Source organism: Zootoca vivipara, chromosome 15, assembly GCF_965207765.1.
Source record: "Zootoca vivipara chromosome 15, rZooViv2.hap1.1, whole genome shotgun sequence".
Classification (NCBI taxonomy): domain Eukaryota; kingdom Metazoa; phylum Chordata; class Lepidosauria; order Squamata; family Lacertidae; genus Zootoca; species Zootoca vivipara.
In genome coordinates, this window is record NC_142598.1 from 4,708,028 (window position 1) to 4,723,437 (window position 15,410).

The 15,410-nt window shown below is 47.0% G+C and overlaps 1 protein-coding gene across 3 annotated transcripts in view; it reads right to left on the minus strand.

The window, feature by feature from the left end:
• The window catches only part of LOC118097497 (semaphorin-3F), a 32,578-nt gene that overhangs the window by 1,646 nt on the left and 15,522 nt on the right, over nucleotides 1-15,410 (minus strand). For all 3 annotated transcript variants that reach the window (XM_035140371.3, XM_035140369.3, XM_035140370.3), the window contains exons 8-17: nucleotides 15,263-15,402; nucleotides 11,672-11,786; nucleotides 10,384-10,453; nucleotides 10,122-10,266; nucleotides 9,627-9,849; nucleotides 9,034-9,122; nucleotides 8,897-8,938; nucleotides 8,480-8,637; nucleotides 7,370-7,437; nucleotides 251-384 (exon numbers count right to left, since the gene is read on the minus strand). In XM_035140371.3, coding sequence (XP_034996262.1) covers nucleotides 251-384; nucleotides 7,370-7,437; nucleotides 8,480-8,637; nucleotides 8,897-8,938; nucleotides 9,034-9,122; nucleotides 9,627-9,849; nucleotides 10,122-10,266; nucleotides 10,384-10,453; nucleotides 11,672-11,786; nucleotides 15,263-15,402 — 1,184 coding nt within the window. The remainder of the gene's footprint in view (nucleotides 1-250; nucleotides 385-7,369; nucleotides 7,438-8,479; nucleotides 8,638-8,896; nucleotides 8,939-9,033; nucleotides 9,123-9,626; nucleotides 9,850-10,121; nucleotides 10,267-10,383; nucleotides 10,454-11,671; nucleotides 11,787-15,262; nucleotides 15,403-15,410) is intronic.

A 15,410-nucleotide genomic window follows, 5' to 3' on the forward strand; every position in this document is an offset into this window, starting at 1 on the left:
AACTCAAGGAATTTAAATTTTCTCTTTAGAAATTGAATTCTGTCTGTAAATTCCTGCAGCAGTTAGTGTAGCTGCAGTTTTTGTGAGAGAAAAGTGGCTCCCAACATTCCTCTTATGTCAGAGATGCGATAAGACTGTTGTTTTTTTTAAGACAGACACCAGTGTGAATACTATCCCCTCCCAAAAAAAGTTTAACATCTCCACAGTCCACACACTCATAGCTAAAGGTTATTCAGGATGAGGGACTTACCACCTTGCGCTTGTCAGAATTATCAGCTTGCATAAGCCACTTGATGGAGGCATGGGGAGATCGTGGTTCACACTCTAGGAATACACTTCCGCCTTCTAGTCCATATTGAATCTGCTCGTGTAATTGTTGCTCTACTGTAAAAAGAAAAAGAAAAAAGTTGCAAATACGTCCAGGATTTCTTGAGTGTTATAACTCCACTGTAATTCTGTATGTTCTGCAAGTTTGTCTTATTTTTAGTTACAGGTTTTTAGCCGTGTTGGTCTGACATAGTCGAAACAAAATAAAAAAATTCCTTCCAGTAGTACCTTAGAGAACAACTAAGTTTGTCATTGGTATGAGCTTTTGTGTGCATTTTGTTTATCTGAAGAAGTGTGCATGCAAACGAAAGCTCATACCAATGACAAACTTAGTTGGTCTCTATTTTTTATTTTGTTTTGTCTTATTTGGTTAGCACACAGGTTTGCTTTTCCAGAATTAATGCTGCAGAAATAGTTAACTCAAGAATTCAGCAGCCATCAACCAATTCCTCATGCCTACACCACAACTGTATTGCCCAAAGCTTCATCACTGTTCCATGTAGTAAGAGGAATCCCCCACAGCCTTGGAACTGGGCCCCAAGACTAAGTACAGCTACCTGCAGCACAGCCAGTTTTAGGCTCCATCTATGTTGAGTAGAATATAGGCAGTGCTCCTGGAAAGGCAGTAAAATGACAAGCATTACTCTGGAAAAGAAGTACAGCTTAGCACAAAACTGAGCACTTCTGCACCTGTGAGGGAGATGTGTAGGCAGGGCCAACCTGGTAAGTCTACAAAAGCAAAGCACTGAGCTCAGTTGATGAGATGCCCAACCAGGCCAGCTTGTTCAATGGTTGGGAATACAAGTACAGTCATACCTCAGTTTAAGTACGCCTCGGTTTGAGTATTTTCAGTTTAAGTACTCTGCGGACCTGTCTGGAACAGATTAATCCACTTTCCATTACTTTCAATGGGAAAGTTCGCTTCAGGTTAAGTACGCTTCAGGTTAAGTACGGACTTCCGGAACCAATTACACTCATACCTCGGGTTAAGTACACTTCAGGTTGAGTACTCCGCGGACCCGTCTGGAACAGATTAATCCACTTTCCATTACTTGCATTGGGAAAAAGTTCGCTTCAGGTTAAGTACGCTTCAGTTTAAGTACTCCACGGACTGTCTGGAACGGATTAATCCACTTTCCATTACTTTCAGTGGGAAAGTTCGCTTCAGGTTAAGTACAGTTCAGGTTAAGTACAGACTTCTGGAACCAATTGTGTTTGTAAACTGAGGTACCACTGTACCAGAAAAACAACAAAAGCCAACATACTTTTCTGCTAGACATTTCAAAAGACAACATATTTTCATCCCAGTCTTGTTAGATGAGAGTGGTGTGGTTCAGTTATCTAAAGCTGTAACAGCATGTTATGAACTATATTAAAAGCACTTCTGTCATTAGGAGCTATGGATCACACCAGTGATGCTTTACTGAATGCCCACAGGCAGCCCTCATTCTCCAGTGCTTCCAACAGATAGGAATGAGTTGTTCAAGAACCCATGAAAAAGACAAGCCAACGGTGCCTTTGATTTAGATCAGGCATAGGCAAACTCAGCCCTCCAGATGTTTTGGGACTACAACTCCCATCATCCCTAGCTAACAGGACCCAGTGGTCAGAGATGATGGGAGTTGTAGTTCCAAAACATCTGGAGGGCCGAGTTTGCCTATGCCTGATTTGGATACATCGTAATGTCTTCCAATGGAGGATTAGTAAAGCTGCCAACCACCTGGCAAGCAGTAAATATGTGGGAGATCACACTTTGCTGAATCTGCATTAAATGTGACCGAGCTGAGCAGCCAAGTCCGTCATCAGGGAAAGAGCTAGTGCTGGATTCTGAACCAAAGTGTAAGTAAGGCTCAAGCAGTATTACAAAAATTTAGGAAAGAGTCCTTTGTCACAACTTCAACAGAGGCTAATCATGGACAAAAAAATACCCAACGTGTTTAAAAATGTTGCTTTGGTTGGGGACATATCCTCAGTTGCAAAAATTAAATAAAAAACACAAATTTGCTGCTTTCCTATTAGAGATCAGAAATGCAACAGAGACTAAATTTGCCTACCACATTTCAGCCCACTTTCCTTTTAGTTAGACTCCATTTTGTATCCTGTATCTTCTGGGCCAGGGGTAGGCAACCTAAGGCCCGTTGGCCACATGTGGCCCAATCGCCTTCTAAATCCGGCCCGTGGACGGTCCGGGAATCTGTGTGTTTTTACATGAGTAGAATGTGTCCTTTTATTTAAAATACACCTCTGGGTTATTTGTGGAGTCTGCCTGGTGTTTTTATATGAGTAGAATGTGTGCTTTTATTTAAAATGCATCTCTGGGTTATTTGTGGGGCATAGGAATTTGTTTGGTTTCCCCCCTCAAAATATAGTCTGGCCCACCACATTGTCTGGGGGGATGGTGGACTGGCCCACGGATGAAAAAGGTTGCTGACCCCTGTTCTGGGCCATCAAAAAAGCCTTTCATTCCCCTCTCCAACTTGTTTAGTTTCTGAAGTGGAGGACAAGAGGAATGACAACCATTACCAATGATACCACACCTTAGAACACAGGAAGACTGCCGGAATTGCCAAATTAATGTAGAGAAGTCGAGGAACAGGGAAGTACAGAGTTAGCTCTTAGGAAGTGTTCACTGCCAATTTGAGAGAAGGAATGCCTTCATTGTGGAACTGCTGTAGCACCTTTTTAGTGTACCCAAGATAAAACATTCTGCATTTGAGTAGGCATATGACAAAAACACTCTTGCAGCCAGAAGAAGCAAGCAAGCAAGCAACACTCAGGAATTCCTGATATCCAAGAATTTAATAGAAGAATTTAACCTTCAGATAAGATGAGAATAGCACACACACCCTGCTTTGATATCTGAGAATCCTGTGATCCTCAAACCTACCAAGCTTGAGATGATCCTGCAGTACAGTTGACCAAGCAGTAGCTGGATGTTCACAATCTCAAAGCCCCACTCAAGTGCCACCGAAGGCAGAAAAGCGAGCAAAGCTGGAAACCTGCGTATGATTACATCTTGACCGTCCTGATCTGGCTTAAAAGGTAGATTGCTTTGCCACAATTTGCATAAGTCTTGGCCCGGGAGACTGTGCTAAAGGGGCAGGTTAGTGATAAAGAAACATTCTCCAGGGAAAGTAGAAAACAACATTGAAATAAATTAAGCTATGCATACCATTTCTCCCATTGATGAAACTGTTAGCCACTCAGTGAGCTACTAACATCCTGACCATGACTGACATCACAGCCAAATTCTCTCAGGAGCTGGCCTAGAGGTGCAAAATCCCACACTACAAGAGGGATGGGGAACCTATGGTCCACTGGGTGTTGCTGCACTACAACTCCCATCGTCCCTGGCTCCCATTATTGGCTCTGCTGTCTGGGACTGATGGGGGTTAGAGTCCAACAACATTTGGAGGACCACAATTCCTCCATTACTATTCCTTGAGAAGGCCTTGCCCATTGCGACAGTTTCGCAAAGTACACCAAAAATGACCACTGCATCTAAGGAAGGAGGCTTGGGTCCATCAAAGCTTGTGGCATAATAAAGTATTTCTCTTTAAGGTGCCACAAAACGTTTGTTGTCTTTGCTGAAACAGACTAAGACAGCTGTATCTCTGGAAACACTAACATCAAGACAGGCATCAGTCAAGATAACCTTTGCATCTCAAGCTGTGTGTGGCCTATAGCTTATCCTGCAACCTCTAAACTGGAAGACACTGTCCCATTGCTAGTGCTAAGTTTGTTTCAATTTCAGCCCCAATCTGTTTGTGTGTGAGGAGCAGGGGGACGCCATCTTGTTCTTTGCCTCAGGAACCAAAATGTCTTGGGCCAGCCTTAGACATACTCCTTTGGAAAAAGTAAAATGGCAAGACTCTTGGTCAGAAGCTGCCACTGATAACAATGAGGAAGGAAATGACTTGGCAAGTGCTTCTACTCAGTTGGCCAGATGAGTCTTTTAGTAAGCCTTCCTGATGATAAGCCTTGAGAGTGTTAGCCCCATTCTCTTCTGCTGCCTCTAAATTAGACTGTCTTTCCTTCTGCGCTGATGTCCCTCAGGTATTCTTCATAAGCAGGGAAGCCCAAGAGCTGCATAGGTATAAGCAATCTCACTTAACCCATTAGAAAAATTATAAAGCCTCCCAGACATCTTGGAACTAGACTGAACACTCCTATAGATATTATCACAAGGAATAACAACAAGAGTGTGTGTAAGGGGGAAAGTATTTGCTGGGCAGAGGGGGCTGTTGTGCTCAGGTTCTTTGGGCTTCCCTTAGGCATCTGGTTCGCCACTATGAAAACAGGATGCTAGACTAGCTGCCCCATTGGCATGATGCAGCAGGCGCTCCTCACATTATTAAGGTCTTGAGAACAGAGGGTTGTTCACATGTCACATTGAACATAGGCACAAGCCGTATCTACACATGTACCAGTGTTCATGTGAAAAAGGGCGCGTGTGTGGATTTGTGCAACACAACTATTTACTTGTGGAATCACGCCCACTTGACCACTTTGATCTGCAGAATTAGCACTGCCATAGATGCCATATTTGTAAGAAATTGTTGCAATTTTTTTTTGCAAACTGCTTAGAGGTTGGTGGTTCATAAAGGTTGTGTGTGCGCATGTGTGTGCGTGACATATGAATACCACTTACACTTGCTGAAATTCCCTTTGTCAAAGGTACTGAAGATTTTGTGCTGAGCCCCAGACTATTGCTGATCAGTCTGAATCTGCTTCAGCAAAGCCCTGTGGACCCACCAGGCCATCCTCAAATCCTTAGGAGGATTTGTCTGGAGGGAAGAAGGCAGACTACACCTAAGAGTAGGATAGAGCAGCATACAGTCCTAGTTGAACCCACCTCAGCAGAGCACAGCGCTGGAAGAGGTGCAGAAAAAGATAACCTCAGGTGATCAAGGAGCTAAAGCATCATCACTACAAGCCTAAAGTGTCTGATACCTTCATGGCTTACAATGCAGGAGGACAACTAAGGGAACCACAGCAGAGGTTCGTAAAATTACGCATGTTGTAGATAGAGAGGTTTTTCTCCCTCTGCCATCACTTTAGGCTACCCAATGGAATTCATGGGCAGCAGATCCCCAGACAGACAAAAGTAAGCACTTTTTTTTAAAAACCAGCACATCATTGGTTTATGAAATTCACTGCCTCACAACAAGGTGAAGGCCATTATCTAGTCCTCCTTTAAAGTCATTTATGCCAAAGTCACGGAGGATGTAGTTCCATTCATGGCTATTACCCAAGAGGTCTATATGGAACACCCACTTTCAGAGGCTGAATTTCAACTACTGTGGGGCAAGCAGCAAAGCTGTGTTGGCATCATGCTCTGCTTGCCTGCTTGCCAGGAGCATCTGACTGGGATGCCAGACTTAGGCGGACCTTTGTTCTGAAGCTGCAGGGCTCTTCTTGCACTTCTATAAGATTTCCACGGCCTCAAGGGCCTTCAAAGAAATTGAGCATATTATTCAAAATAAACAATTAAAAAACAAGATTCTAAAAGGTTCTCCCATCTTTCACCTTTGTCACCAAAAGGATGAAACAGAAACGCAGGTTTGGAGCACCTTGTAACTTTATTAGAGAGCAAGACTCTCTTTCAGAACCAGCATACATAACCCATCATAAGTGGCATTTCTTCTGGTAACTTGCAGCAGTTCTTGTGGGGCAACCCATCTTGCCATTGTGCAAGAATTACTCTTCCATTACAGGAGTTTCATGCATAGGGGTAGTAATGTTTATGTCTCACAAGGGTGGGAAATCTTTTTCATTCCCCCATGGCTAACCTTCTGGAGGCTTCATGCTGGTGGTTGGCAGTGAGAGGCCAAAGGGGGTGGAGATGCTTGCTTTTGCCAACGGGCTACATTCCAGCCAGCCAAAAGACGAGATTTCTACCTCCACCTGACCTCTCTCCATACTTTATCTGAGCAAGCAAGAGTTATCACGCTCCAAGGACACATTCCCACCAGGCAAAAGCACAAAAAGGGTATCAAAAGTGGCCTGGGAAGACTCCTGAAGGCCAGACAGAGATATCAGGAGGGCTTTGTGCCAACTTACACAAATGCTTCCCATGTGTGGAGATCACATTGTTTGCCCATACCACCTTTCCCTGCACAACCCCAGCGCTAACTCTTAGCATTATCCCACTCCCCGTTTCTAACCCACTAGAAGGTCATTGTGTTCCCCTTTTGAAGATCCTGACACCCGTCTCCCCTGCACTAGTAAATCCTCAAATGGTCAATTCCGTTCATTTCCCACCCCCACCAATCTCTAATCTAGATTGTCCTCTGACACTCAATGCAGAGAATACCTTCAAATTTATCTTCTAAATCCTCATTATGTTTAACACAGCATATGCAATCCTCCCCTTCTAATTTGGAATTACATTACTTTCAGGGGAAAGGGAAGCTGCCTTTTACCAGGTCAGAATCCATCCAGCTCAGTATAGTACTCTGACTGGCCACAGCTCTCCAGGGTCTCAGCCAAGAGTCTTGCCCATCACTTGCTAAACCAACCCTTAAAAAAAACAAAAAACTGTAGATGCCAGGGATTGATTCTGACACCTTCTGTATTCATCCTATGTGCTATGGCCTCTTCATTCAGCAACAGAGCTTGCTTTTATAAAGCCAGGAGTTGCTGCAGTAGCCAAACCACACAGAGTTTTCTCTCAAACTTTATTACATTGCCTTCCTTGCAGAAGCAGTGAATTTGTTTTTCTTCCAAGTGCTGAACAGGCATGTCCTGGTCTGAGCAGCTGAGATAACCCTTCCTCCTGTGGCAATTAGGAACAGAGCTTGCCTCTGCCTTTTGATCCCCAGAGGAGCCGGACTTCCCATTCCAGGCACTCCTCCTGAGACTTGCCAAATTTTGTCAACATTTGTGTTAAGGGAAACGGCACATTTGTTGGCAAGCACTTCTTCACACAGCACACAGTTGGAGTATGGACTATGGATCTCCATCAGCTTGGGTGGCTTTAAAAAAAAGGATTAGACAAATTCTTGGAGAAGAAGTCTGGGATGGAGCTGTGAAGACTTACCTTTGGCATTAAAGCCCCGGCACTGCCGCAAAGGGTCACCATGTTTGATGTCCTGACGGCGGCTCCTCCTAAATGAGAGGGAAGAGGTCAAACTCATTCCCTTTTCCATCCCAGGAGCCTTCTTTGAGTCTTTCTTTTGAGCAGCTAAGGGAAATTGTTAATAAACACCGACCAACCATAATCATGATGATACTTGGTGCTTATTATTTTTCTGTTCAACAGCCAGGGATGGAGCATCTGTAGCCCTCCAGATGCTGTTGCACTACAACTCCCATCATTGACCCTGACCATTGGCCATGCTGGCCGGGGCTGATGGGAGTTGGAGTCCAACAGCATCTGGAGGGCCATAGATGCCCCATCCCTGATTTAACCGACTCATCCTGCCTCCCTTCAGTTTAGTGCTTCAAGGCTGCTTATATTTGAACAAAATTGTTTTCAGTCAAGTTTCCACATGCAGACCCTTCTCTTAGAACAAGCTGCCATGCTCTCTGCCCTTTGTCCACACTGGAGGGACACACCAGAGGCAAATAGGACAAGGTGGGGAGGGGAGGCAATCTCAGTATTGGTGGCAACAGGGGGGCTGGGGAAGCCGCCTTAGAGCAGCCACCGCCCAGACCAATCTGAGAGTGGGAGAGAACCGCCAGGCCAGGGACGCTCCTGCCACAGCCACAGCCACACATTACTTTTGCTCAGGCCTGATGGAAGTAAATAGCCCTCATAGAAGTGGGCTTGGAGGAACTGGCTCTTTCCCTTGTCAGTGGTGTTTTTGGGTGCCTCTGCCAGAGCAAAGAGCAAGCCCTACCCCTGGAATGGAATTCACTCCCACAAGGTGTAGTATGGTCACCACCAACATGGGTGGCTTTAAAAGAGGATTAGACAAATTCATGGAGTGGCTGCTAGCCTTGATGTGCTACCTCCACTGGCAGAGGAAATGTGTCTCTGAATTGCTGGGGGCTCCCCACAGGCACACGGTTGGCCATTGTGAGAACAGAACGCTCAACTCGATGGGCCACTGGCCTGACCCAACCTCCAGGCTCTCCTTACATTCACGCTTCCCTCCCTCCTTCCCACCGCATTTGCCTTCCCAACTTAGCACTCTCCGGATGTTACCTTTTGGCTGTGTGGCTGTAGCGTGTGCAGCGCTGCCCGTCCCAAGCGCAATAGGGATCCCTGGCCAGGCAGCAATCGGCACAAGCTTCACCGTATTCGCGGCACCGATGGAGGCTCAGCTGGGAGACCCCCACGTCTGAGGAGGCGTACAGCTGTTGCTGCAGAGCAGAGAGGAGAGAGCAGCGGCTGAATGGGCACCTGGATTTCTCCAGACCGCCCACTTGCCTCCCACAAGACGAAGCCAAGGGTCCTGGTCTTCAGCCTCCGCATAACAGCAGCGGAATCCTAACCTCCCTTCTCAGAGTTGGAGGACCAAGCCCACAAGGTCCTTCAGGTACCTGCACCCCTGTCAGAGCAGCGACCCAGAGTGCTCATCTCCTACTTTGCTCCTCAGTAATAGGTACCTCAGCCACCTACCCGTTTAGAGGATATCCACAGGGTCTTAACAGGTGCTGGAGCCTGTAGGGCAAAAAGAGAAGAGGCCAAAGTTGAGAAGGGGAGAGACAGGCGGCAGTGTTAGGGCAGCAACAACAGGGAGCCATGTGTTTACTCACCCTGAACACTTCCACCTCCTCCAGGGTCAGCTCTTCCGAGATGCCCTGTTCTTTCGGCAGCACAATCACCTTCTGCACTGTGCCCTGGTCTGGAGGAAGAAGACCCAGACATCATCCTTCAGAAGCTATGGAGGACATTTTACTCCAGTGCTTCAAAGAGATGAACTGGATGCTTGTGGGTGGTATTTAGGGACAACTTTCAAAGGTGTTGACGTTTACCTTCAAAACCCACGCTAGGGATGGGGAACCTGTCTAGCTCGTAAGATGTTGTGGGACTCCAACTCCCCTCAGCCCCAAGCAGCACGGTCAGGGATGATGGGAGTTGTAGTCTGAGAGCCACAGTTTTCCCAATCGGCCGGGGAAATTAAGAAAAAGAAAAGCCACTCAGGTCACAGCTGGGAATTCAGTGGTATTCATTATGCACTTGAGGCCCCTATTAGCACCTTTAACAATAACGGGTCAAGAGGTGAGCTTTCTAGGTGACTTCCACCACAGCTTGTCTGATGGGGGCAGTGGTGGCAGCTGAAGAGTAACAGTGTCAGAAAGCACCCCTAGCTATGCACTCTCCAGCAGCTCTAGCACCCATTACTTACCTGTCCCAAGAAAGAGAACCTCGTAGCGCCCGTCCACTGCATCCACTAGGTCCACGGCCAAGGTGGTGAAGCTGTAAGGCACATTGGTCCTCACCAGCAGGGGGCGGCGCTGCAGCGGGTAAACAGCATTGTACATCAGAGGGTGGGCACGCACAAACGTCACCAGCTCGTCCGAAAATTCACGTGTGGATCGAAGTCCTGGGGTGAAGGTTCCTCCTGGGCACTGAGAAAGAGAGCCAGGTAGTAGAGTCAGAGTCTTGGCCAGGGTGGGGGGAACTGTAGGGTTCCAGCTTTCCCCACCCTACCCTGCTAATCTTCTGTGTACCCAGAATGCAAAGGAAACACACAATTAAGTGTAAAGCAGGAGAGGGGGTAAATATAAGAAAGAAATCGCAAGGAGCTTAGGGGAATGGAAGGAGAAAGGGGAGGCAAACAATGAAATATAGACACTGAGACGACTGGTACATTAGGGAGGGAGAGGCCTTGATGACTCACAGCTCCAGGGCGAGGATAGGGCACCCGTCCCGTGTAAGGGCCCCACTGGTAGTTGTGCCCCTCCTTGTGGGCAAAGGGCCCATTGAAGACTGTGCGAATGTCGGCCATGGAGTAAACGCAGACCGCAGAGCCACGGAACACGGACCTGGGGGAAGGGAGAAGGGAGAAAGGGGCATGCACATGTGTGAGGCCCAATGCCTGCTGAGCAGGCTAAGCCCCAACACTGAAGCCCAGCTGTCCCCACCATGGGGCGTTCACTCACCCCAATGAGGAGAACACCCCGTAGACCAGAGGGTGCTTCTCATCCTGAGTCGGCAGCAGGAAAACATCACCTGGGAGAGGGAAACAAAGAGGCAGAGCTTCTTGAGGGAGGTGGGTAGGTTGTGCGTGCAAGATTGCCAGTCCCATATAGCTTATGGCCAACCCCCTGCATCAGGCATGGCAACTTGAATAAAAGTTGGTGCCTTATACCTTGCATGCATCTCCCAATTAGATCTGTGTTGTGGCTTAGGGAGACATACTAAAACAAATGGCATGGCAAGGAGTTGGATTAAATGATCCCCAGATCCCTTCCAACTGTACAATTCTATGATTCTATGAACACTCCGAAGAATTGATGCTTTTGAATTATGGTGCTGGAGGAGACTCATGAGAGTCCCATGGACTGCAAGAAGATCAAACCTATCCATTCTTAAGGAAATCAGCCCTGAGTGCTCACTGGAAGGACAGATCGTGAAGCTGAGGCTCCAATACTTTGGCCACCTCATGAGAAGAGAAGACTCCCTGGAAAAGACCCTGATGTTGGGAAAGATTGAGGGCACTAGGAGAAGGGGACAACAGAGGACGAGATGGTTGGACAGTGTTCTCGAAGCTATGAACATGAGTTTGACCAAACTGCGGGAGGCAGCGGAAGACAGGAGTGCCTGGCGTGCTATAGTCCATGGGGCCACGAAGAGTCGGACACGACTAAACGACTAAACAACAAATGAACACACATGGAAATCCAATGGTTTCTTCCAAAGGGTCATAGGAATGTCCAGAGAAATAGGTTGCTTACATCAGAGATGGGATTGATGGGAGTTGGGAATCCACAGGATCCCCATCCTTGGCTACACAGTGAATTTAGGGAGATCTACAAATGGCCAAATGAAGAAAAGCATTGCTCATCCCAATGGCCATTGGAACACACAGGGCTGGGATCTTCTACCTTGACCTGGAATGCTAAGAATAACAAGCATCTCGGCAGATGTCTTTTGGAATGGCCTCAAGAATGCCTTGAAGTTGGCAGAGCCAATATATTTCAATGGCCGCTCTCTGGTTACACCTGGCTTTAAGTCATTCCAGCTAATTTCTCCAGAGCTTAGGGTGCAATTCTGTCTCCTGTGCCTCAACCCACTTACAGTCACCTGCACACACACAGGCATTCACTAAGCCTCATGTTTTTGCACCAAGGGTGGAACCTGAAATCCTTATGACCTTAACCTCCCCCTGCCAGCATAATTCATTTCTGCCCCGCCAAAGCAAAATCCCTCTCCAAAACAGCAGCTCACGGAGCTCATCAAAGAAAGTCTCCACGCCGTCCTCTCCAATCACCGAGCAGACAAGCCGAGCTTTAAGGAAAGTCGTCCACTTGTTCACCAAAGAGCGCTGCCCGCCATCATCATTCTGAAAAGGGAAATGTACAAGGGTCTGTCAGTTAACCCTGACGGTGGGCAAAGCGAATCACATGCTTGGTCTCTGAGTGCACAGCTTTTCTTGCAGAAATAGGCAGCGTGTAGAGCCCAGGTCTGGATTAGGATATTGGGGGGGGGCTTTAGTTCTCCCCCGCCACTAGTATGCTCCAAATCTAGAAAAGAGGGTGATGTACTTGCAATCTGCATTGGGTCAGGGGGAAGCTCTTTCACCCCTGAAGAACAAATAGATTCAGCAGCCACCTCTGGGCTGGAAGATGAAGAAAGCCATTTTTTGTACTGGGACCTCTTGCCTGAACACCAACATGCAAGCAAGAAGCAGAAAATCAGAACATGGAGGGCATGGAATAGGAAATGGTAGGAAAGTTTTATCACAGAGGAGCAGAGAAAGCCAGAGCCCCTAGGATTTGGAGACCTAAGAGCAGCAGGAGACCCTTAGTTGATTCAATTATGAGGTGGATCAAAAATTTCTAACCCAGGGATGGGCAGGCTTCAGGGTTGAAATATTTAACTGTATCTTTCCCCCCACCAAAACATCAAGGTTTCACCCATCAGAGCAGTGTGCAAAATAGTGGCTGGTGGGTCGGGTGGGGTGGGGTGGGGTGGGGTGGACACAGAAATAAGGAACAGGGTACCCTCTGATCACATCAGAAACCTTTGCTGATCCACTGCAAATCAGCCAGAGATCTATCAACAGAGCTTGGTTTTTCTCTCTACCCCTGCTCTAACTCTTTTTCAGCAATAGCACTGTTACCCATAGAGAAGACAGTTGGGTCAGCACTAATTCCCAGGAGAGAGATCTTCACAATCAGCTTTAATTGTGTGACCTGAATTTGCTGGAATGTGATTGAATCCCACCGTCTGGAAGTAGCACCGTTTCAGAATCTACACAGTTAAAGATTCAGGATCTATAGTAGACCTTGGAAAGTGAAGGACTCTCCTTCCTTGGAGGTTTTTAAACAGAGGTTGGATGGTCATCTGTCAGTGATTATTTAGTTGTGATTCCTGCATTGCAGGATGTTGGACTAGATGGTCCTTGGGGTTCCTTCCAACTACAATTCTATGGTGCTATAACTATATGGCCCCACCACTCTGGAAAGACTTACGAGGTTACAAAAAGAAAGCACATGGGTCTGGCCCACTTTTCTTTGAACCATACATTTTTATTGTTTAGTACATGCTTGCTTATGAAATGAAAAATAAGAAATAAAAGTTTAAAAATAAAAATGACCTGGCCCAAGGAACAACAGTAAGTAAAGGGGATGCCAGGAAACTGGGACTTACGTTCACATGTGGTGGGGGTGTAAATATGTATAATTGGGGGGGGGGAATGGTGTTTAAGGAGATAACAGAAATCACTGGGTAAAAGCTGACCAAAAGTCCAAAGGTAGCATTATTATCAATTTACGATGGGGTGGAAAGTTCGCAGGCTATGAAGGACTTGCTCACCAATTTATTGACAGCTGCACAAGTCATTATAGCTAGGAAGTGGAAGGGGCAAGGTTAATATAAAATGGAAGAATGGTATAAAGAGGTGTGGGATATAGCTATTAATGATAAATTAACGTGCTGTTAAGGTAAGACGGGGAATATGCAAGAGAAATGATTTTGAGGAGATATGGAAGGTGTTTATAGAATTTGTACTGTTAAAATGGAAAGGGGTCAAACCATTGCAAGAGAGGTGTTGAAATTTTGGGAAGTTGGATAGTTACAACGGAATGGTCTTGTGGGTGGGGTGCACATTTTTATTCTTTATTTATTATTATTACCTTGTCAAAATAAAAAATAAAATTATTTTTTTTAAAAAAAACAGTAAGGATTTGGGGTAATCTGTTCAGGCATTCTTTATTATGTGCTGCTGGGTAAATCGGTAGGTTAAGTAAAACAGGTTCCCCACACACTGTACTTAATGTAATTGTCTGGAGAGCATTTCGAACCTGAACAACATTTTGAACTCTCATGAATGTCCCGTAACTCAGAATGTAGTGGCTCTTCCCTAATCATATGACAGGGTTTCAATGGCCATGTGTTCAGTTGTCAGGGAAATTTAAATCCCAGGAAGTTCCCTGCACAAGCCACAATGAAAGGATGAGGGAATCTGGTCTCTTTTCCAAGCTCCCATGAATTTCAATAGGGCTTTTGCAAGAAAACATTTGAGTTGGTTGTGGTCACAACCTGTGCACAACAAAGACCAGAATGGCTGTGCAGATACCTAAAACTTCCCAGTAGCGGAGCTTCATGCTCCAGCATTGGGGGGGGGGCAGGGAGCAGATGGGGTGGTGTGCGTCCCGGGGGCGTGGCACCCAGCGCAGGGGGGGGGGGAAGCCGTGATGGTACCCCACTGGGATCGAGCTGCCGGGGGCGGTGCGCTCCCCCTGTACTCCTCTTCCCTGCCAGTACACCTTCCATAGGCTTGCTATGGTGCACAGCTGTGCTGCAACTGTGCTTGCTTGCGTGTCTGCACCTCTGTGTGCTTGTGGGAATGCAGAGAGATAGGCACAGAGTAATGTGGAAGTGGGGAGTGCTCCTGTTCAGGGTTCCAGCCCGCCAATAGTGCTCTCTTCCACAACACACCACCCCCCAACAACAACAGACACCAAGTGTTCATTGGGCTGCTAGCTTTTCTGTGTTGGTTTCTTCCACACAAACACATGGCCGGCCAAAGATAGCTTGCACTTCTGTAAACTCTGAGGTTCTCCCAAGCATGCTGACACCTCCCTTTTATTCCTCAGTTGCCTAATTTGGTTTTATAATCCTGCTGACACTCACTAGCAGAGTTCACTAGCTGAAAGGTGAGTGATTATGGCCCAAAGAAGATCCCTGCAGGAACAGACGGATGAAAGTTCTAGTCCATTATCCTGTTCCTTGGGAAGTTTGCAAACAAGGCATCAGGCAGCTTCCCACTAGATTTCCCCAATAGCAGCATCTGCCATACTGCCTCTGAATTCCTATAGTACACGACTACAGCATTGTCTGGTTATTAAATCCAACACACATGTATGGTAGTCAACTAATTCATCCTGTTAGTGTATGGACTACCACTAGCACAACAAGACTCCCTCCCCATCTCCTCCCCCTGCATGTGCCCCAAAATTTGCTCCAGAGGGTTGGAGGAACCCTAGAACAAATTTAGGGGGTATGCAAATGTAGGATGGGGGGGGAGTCCCATTGAGCAAGCAGTAATCCTTAGGCTAGTGGGACCTTGACTTAGCTACACTGAAGGCAACCCAGAATTTGGAACCCTTTTCTAGGATCTCCAGGTGCAATTTTAGCTCTGCAGCACATGGCAGGAGGAAGGACACAGCCATCACCACCAGCAAAACACACGCTCACACACCCCTCAGGCGGCAGCCCCCAGCCTGCTCCATCTTTCTCAGCCTGGCTCGCCATGCCTCAAGCCAAAACTCAACCGTGTGGGTGGGTGTCTCCCCCACTCCAAGCGTCGCTCACCAGGCAAACCCGTCCCACCCGAGCGAGCACAGCAGGCCCCACGGCACCCTCAAGCGCTTTCTCACGGAAAAAGAAGTAGAGCTTGTCATCGTTGTGGTCGGAGCTGTCGGGGATGACGCGGGCGTGGAGGAAGACAGGGTCTGGTGGG